The sequence below is a fragment of the Micromys minutus genome (genome assembly GCF_963924665.1).
Source record: "Micromys minutus genome assembly, chromosome: 5".
Taxonomy (NCBI): Eukaryota; Metazoa; Chordata; class Mammalia; order Rodentia; family Muridae; genus Micromys; species Micromys minutus.
This window is the reverse complement of record NC_137974.1, coordinates 66510461-66517324: the sequence shown is the minus strand read 5'-3', so window position 1 is coordinate 66517324 and position 6864 is coordinate 66510461. Positions and strand designations below refer to the sequence as shown.

General features: G+C 45.1%; 1 protein-coding gene across 1 annotated transcript in view; it reads left to right on the top strand.

The window, feature by feature from the left end:
* Positions 1-1186: 1186 nt before the first annotated feature.
* Positions 1187-6864, top strand: part of LOC308421223 (regulating synaptic membrane exocytosis protein 1) — a gene marked incomplete at both ends in the record, with an annotated part of 207701 nt that continues 202023 nt past the window's right edge. The window contains 2 exons of the mRNA XM_080917491.1: positions 1187-1521; positions 4137-4978. Of these exons, the coding sequence (XP_080773617.1) occupies positions 1187-1521; positions 4137-4978 (1177 nt within the window). The remainder of the gene's footprint in view (positions 1522-4136; positions 4979-6864) is intronic.

Sequence of the window (6864 nt, the reverse complement as noted above, 5' to 3'; positions counted from 1 at the left end):
CAGGTTTCTTTAATCACAGGGTTCCAGGTCTTACTGGTGCCCTGTCAGGCATAGGACACAGGCACATCCCTCCCCCATCCTGAAAATCAGGAGGGCAGTCAGAAATTGTCATGGGAGTCCTGATTTGGGGGTGTTTCCCTTTCCACGTTACTCTTAATTCATTTGTAGGATCAGCACGTGTGATCAAGTTTCTTTATTCAGTTAAAAAGATGAGGACGCAGGGTGCCATGCACAGTTTCATTTGGCTTCCATTTAAAATTGAGATTACTACGTATTCCAACTATTTTGGTATCTGCTTTTGCAATGAGTTTTCCCTTAGTCTTATGTCCTATTCAGAGAGTAGGCCCCTGGGTATGCCACCATCTATCTCTGTCCTTAGTCATTGCTCATACTGTTCAGTATTTTCAATTAGTGTTGACCCTTGTACTATATTAATTTTAAATGTCATCAAGAGTAGAAAATTACATGTGGACCTTAAGTGTTATTCACCATTTATCATTATGCATGTTACTAAATGTTATAAAATGTTTTAAGAAACCTTACATTTTGTCACATGTTAATAAATTCAGCCTTAGATGCATTGATTTAGTAAATACATATACGAGAGAAAAAAAGAAAAACAAAACCATAAACCATAGTATGAGTACCATTACAGAAAAGCTTGACGTTAATGAGTTGCTAGGAAAACAGAGGACATGTATAAGTTGGCCTTTTCTTTTGCTCTGGACTATTTTCTACGTGAATAACTTTCATGAATGACTTTACTAATAGATGGTGCAGAGAAGACGGACATTAATTCAATCCTTTGAGATACCAAAGTTGATGCATGGAAATACTGACTCTAGAGCTCGTTACAGTAATTTCTGATTGGTTATCTTCCTCACCTAGAGCCCTTATGCAAACAGATAGCTTATCGATTATACAAAATATGATAGGCATATTGTGAAATAGAACTCAGAATCATTAAATAAAAAATAAGTGAGAAAAATATTCTATTTTGCTTGCTCAGCCTTTAAGCCCAGGCATTGCTATAGTTGATTGTATAATGGGTAAAAACATATTTTCATAAGAAATTTTCAAAGGTACATATGAAGCTTGTATAGTAAACATTAGTGTAGTAAATATAAGGTACATTTCTAAATGACGGGGAAAGTTTATATTGCTCTTTCTCTTCTCCACATAGGTTATGTGGGTATGCAATTTATGTCGAAAGCAACAAGAAATCTTAACGAAATCTGGAGCGTGGTTCTTTGGAAGTGGCCCTCAGCAGCCCAGTCAAGATGGGACTCTGAGTGACACGGGTACAGGTGCTGGATCTGAGGTGCCAAGAGAAAAGAAGGCAAGGCTCCAAGAGCGATCAAGGTCTCAGACGCCCTTGAGTACAGCAGCTGTCGCTTCCCAAGACACTGCTTCCCCTGGTGCACCTTTGGACAGGAACAAAGGGGCTGAGCCCTCGCAGCAAGCCTTGGGTCCTGAGCAGAAGCAGGCATCAAGATCAAGAAGCGAGCCTCCAAGGGAAAGGTATGGTTCACTAACACAGTAAACAAGCATTGAGGGTTTGGTGAAAAGCACCATGTGTAATCAAGAGCCCAAAGTCTGGAGGAGTATGTGGAAGTATTACTACTTAGGGCCCATATTCAAGGCAGAAATGGGCCCAAGATTTTTTTTCGCCAGCCTCTAAAATATAAAAGATCTGTTTTGGGAAGCATCTCTTTCCTATCTTGCATCGATGCTGATGATGAAAGTTAAGCCAATCATCTGAGTTTGAAACTTCCAGCTCTGAGCTGAAATAAAAAAGCCCCTAGAAACACTGTTTACAGGATGAGCACTTTAGTGAAAAGTGTGCTCTTAGAGGATATAATGCAGAACCTAGCCTACTGAAGTGCATTCTGGGACCTCAGAGCCTTTTTCTGAATGGGACCATTCTGTTTGAGGTCTTTCTAAAGGATGCTACTGGTTACAAGAACAGCAGAGAAAGACTAGAAAGAGGGTGGGGGAGGGGAGAGAACTGACAAGGTAGTAAAGAAAGAGCTTAACTTTTATGGATTTTTATCGGAGGCACAATGGAAAGCCACCAGAGATGTAAGCGAAGGACAATATGATCAGATAATGTGCATCGAATGTTTCATTCATCCATTCATTTTACTTGATGTTGCCCACTAGAAAGAAGAGATATAAAAAAGTGACATATGATGTGTTTTCATGAGGCTCCTGACTGGTGGTATAATGTGACTTTCACCTTCCTGCCAGCCTCAGAGACTCTTATATGTTTTAAAAGCTTGGGCCCCCTCCTGGCTTCTCTAACCTGACCAATTCTGGCCTACATCCCACCAAGTGGCCGGGTCTACCTCTGTGCTGGTTCTGAATCATGTGCTGACCTCTGCCTATGCCGCTGAATCTCCAGCTTCTTAACTCTTCTTCCAGAGCCTCTGTGTCTGTGTCTGTCTGTCTGTCTTTCTGTCTCTGTCTCTCTTGGGTGTGTTCTCTCTCTCCCCCTCTCCCAGGCCCTGGCCCTGGCCCTCCCCCTGGTCCTCTCTCACTGGAAGTTCTACCCTCTTTTCCTGCTTCTGCTATTGGTCAATCAGAGAAAGCCTTAGGCAGGAGAGGCAGGAACAAATATACATAAATTCCAGCAGCACCTGAAGATGCCAGCACAGAGAATGTAGGGACACATTTCCATAGCCAGCTCATACAATATGCTTGTGGGTAGGTTATCTCAACAGGTGGGACCTGGACTAAGCGTGATTGCTTCTGTTTGTGTAACTCTTACTTAGACCACTAGGTAGAAAGTCTCCAACCAGGATGACTTCAGGTCTAGATGACAGTCCTAATAGGCAGAGCTAACACACTCTGCAGGGGTGTGCCTAGTATTAAAGGAAAACGCAAGGAGAGAGAGAGAGAGAGAGAGAGAGAGAGAGAGAGAGAGAGAGGGAGGGAGGGAGGGAGGGAGGGAGGGAGGGAGGGAGGGAGGGAGGGAGGGAGGGAGGGAGGGAGGGAGGGAGGGAGGGAGACAGAGACAGAGACAGAGAGACAGACAGAGACAGAGACACAGAGAGAGATTTGTGAATAAATGCTATGCCCTGGAAGAGGATTCCCCATGGTCCCTAGAATTCAAAAGCAACCCTGGGTTTGTCTCCACTTCCACTGCACACTGCAGGAAGTCCAGAAGGCTTAGCCAAGGCAAACAGTATTTTCCAGTAACTTCTGGCATAACCTCAGGGTTTTACCTGTCCGGGGTCTTTGCATGGAGAAATACTGGAGTAGACCCCGAAGTATAGCTTTACAGAATTCAAAGACCTGCTGAACCCCCTTCCTTTAATTCTATCTTCACCTACGACCAAAAGCATATAAAGAAATATTCAAACACTAGTTTTTTCTTTGGGGCGCCCTTTGGAAAGAGGAAGATGAAGTACTAGTGGAACATTGCACTCTGTCTAAGCTGAGGATACTCAGAGGCAGAGGAGCTTGCCTGCCATGCACACAACTCCGACTTTGAATCCCAGTACTGTAACAGACAGACAGACAAATATCAGTGTTTCCATTGGCGTTACGAAAGAGAATTAAAATATAAGATACGGTTTAGCCATTGCTTTCTGATGAACACTACAAAAGGAAGATTTGGGCATAATCACATCAAAACGAGTTTGCTGTCACTAGAGATTTCATTTCTGAAGAGAGCACACATGCAACTCTAAAGGTTTCCTTGATAATCAAGAATTTTAAGTATGCAAGGTTGATATTATACACTCGTGGAAAACACGAGTTTGATCTTGTAGTGATGCATGCATATCTTTAGATCTTATGTTATTATTGTGTGTCTGATTTCTGTCTGAAACACTTTAAGTCATAAGAAAACATAAACACAAAATGTGCCTATAGAATTAATACTAATGCTTTTATTTAAATTCAAACGTTAAAGGTGAAAAGAAGTTTTTGATCCTATTGTACTGCAAAGGGAACATATTTTCAGTCCTAACTAGTACGTAAATTTTACCCGGTTCTTGACTTCAAATTTTAAGTAGACACGGGATTCGAATCAATTATATGAGATAATTGACTTAGTGCTTGAATACCGAGACAAGAATGTTTCTTGGTGTGCCATTTAAATGATATTAACTGTTCTCTGCGCATCACAGGAAGAAGGCTCCAGGGCTTTCGGAGCAGAATGGCAAAGGAGGCCAGAAGAGCGAGCGCAAACGTGTCCCCAAATCTGTGGTGCAACCCGGGGAAGGGACCGCGGATGAGCGGGAGAGAAAGGAGAGGCGGGAAACCCGCAGGTTGGAGAAAGGGCGCTCCCAGGACTACCCGGACCGGCCTGAGAAACGCGACGATGGAAGGGTGGCGGAAGACGAGAAGCAGAGGAAGGAGGAGGAGTACCAGACGAGGTACCGCAGCGACCCGAACCTGGCCCGCTACCCGGTGAAGGCGCCGCCAGAGGAGCAGCAGATGCGCATGCACGCCCGGGTGTCCCGAGCGAGGCACGAGCGGCGCCACAGCGACGTGGCGCTCCCGCACACCGAGGCTGCCGCCGCCGCGCCGGCCGAGGCCACGGCGGGCAAGCGCGCGCCGGCCACCGCCAGGGTCTCTCCCCCGGAGTCCCCGCGCGCACGCGCGCCCGCCGCCCAGCCTCCCGCCGAGCACGGACCACCACCACCGCGGCCGGCCCCGGGTCCCGCAGAGCCTCCCGAGCCGCGCGTCCCAGAACCGCTCCGTAAGCAGGGCCGCCTGGACCCGGGTTCGGCCGTGCTCCTGCGCAAGGCCAAGCGCGAGAAGGCGGAGAGCATGCTGCGGAACGACTCGCTAAGCTCCGATCAGTCCGAGTCCGTGCGGCCGTCCCCGCCCAAGCCGCACCGGCCCAAGCGGGGAGGCAAGAGACGCCAGATGTCCGTGAGCAGCTCGGAAGAGGAGGGCGTGTCGACGCCGGAGTACACGAGCTGCGAGGATGTGGAGCTGGAGAGCGAGAGCGTGAGCGAGAAAGGTGAGCGCTGCTCAGAGGTGGAGATGCGCGCCCAGTGCCTGCCGGTCCAGAGATGCTGGGCTGGGGGACCGCTGTGCCAGGCGCACCTGCGCCTGAGAGAGGCTCGGGACGCCTGCTATAGAGATGCTGAGCTTGGAGGTCCCTGCTTACCAGGCGCACAGGCGCCTCCATCCCCCTTCAGGCGAGCCAGTGAGCGGCACTTAGAGGTGCAAGGCCCGCGGTGGACACATACCTACTGGCTTTTAAGGTCCACGTGCTGAGGTCACAGATGCAGGTGAAGATGCTTGTGTTCCAAGATTAGAGGTGGATACCCAGAGCACTCTCAGACAGAAATGCAGGCTGTGGAAGGTTGTACTTTTTTTTTTTTCTTTTTAAATGTATTTAACAAACCGCCACCACCAGCTTCAATTTTGAGTGGGACGAGTTTCTCACTGATTTTGCTTCCTGTCAATTAATAAACTAAGAGAGACAATCTTAACGTTTTGGAGTTACTATTTTGGGCTGCATTAGTGAGGAATAACTTATTTTCTAGGAAACTGAATCGTGCCTGTAAATGAGTTGTTTACACCATAAACAACTATGTATAAAAAACTTCTTTGTAAATATTCAATTCTTAAAGGCACTTCTTTTTTTTTTAATTTTACAATTGATCCTTCTCGAAATTTGTGAATGGATTCTAAATGATATTATTCGAGATGTTACTTACATATTTTTGCATAGTAATTGCTGAGGTTTGAAATTCACATTCCAAAGTAACTGAGACTGCATGATAGGCGCTTTTCCCTCTAAATCAGTATTTTACAGTTTTATAGTCATATCTAACCATTTAGGCTTAAATTCACTGAAGTTAAATTAATCTCACCAACTATATTTCAAGTGTTCAGAGAGACAGAGAGAGAGAGAGACAGAGACAGAGACAGAGACAGAGACACACAGAGAGAGACAGAGAGAGAGAAAGGGGGTGAAGAGAGAACACTATTAAAAAGTGCTGGTCTAGGAAATGCTTCAATTAAAAATTAAAATTACACAAGTCTCTTAGCGGTCGGTATTCACATTTTGATGCTGTTAATTCAGATAAAGCTGACTATAGTCCTAACTTTGGTGGTGACTAACTTCCTCCTGATAGTGTTGGGTTTCCTGTGTGTTTATCAGTGTATTTGTATTTGGGTAGGGCTATTCTTTCAGCTTTCACTCTCCCACAATTTATAACGTCTAGATACTACTATATTATGTGCTGAATATAATAGATTTTATTTTAAAATGATTTTTCTTTCTCATCGTCTTGCTACAAACTTCTTGTGCCTGGGTCCTCTACATTCCTGGCACCTCCCACTGCCCACACAGTGTGGAGCTCTAAACAGGAACAGTTAATAAATCTCATTCTATCATTAGTGTTCTTGCAAAAAAACTTGGGATAGCTGTCTTTGAAGGTTGGGGTTTGCACGTATTTAAAATGGGTTTGACTCCTATAGCTTCCAGTCAGATAAGTTGCACACCTACTACAGGCTTTTTCAGTAAGTTGACAAATAGGCTAAAGTAACTGTGTTTGATTTTCCCCTGAAGGAGTCGATTCCGTGTTTCTCACTTCAATGCATTCATTTGACCATTGTGGATAACTATTGATTAGGGCAGTAGGCATGCAAGCACATTTTCCTTAAAGAAAAGAGTCATACTGAATATTCATTAGTTTATGCTACGTATCCAGATGCATGTGAACTCTGGTTATCATCCGCATACTACTTATGGGGGCAGCATATGCATACATACATATATATATATATGTGTGTGTATGTGTGTGTGTGTGTGTGTGTGTTAGATGTGTGTGTGTGTTAGATGTGTGTGTGTGTTAGGTGTGTGTGTGTGTGTTATGTGTGTATATACCTGAC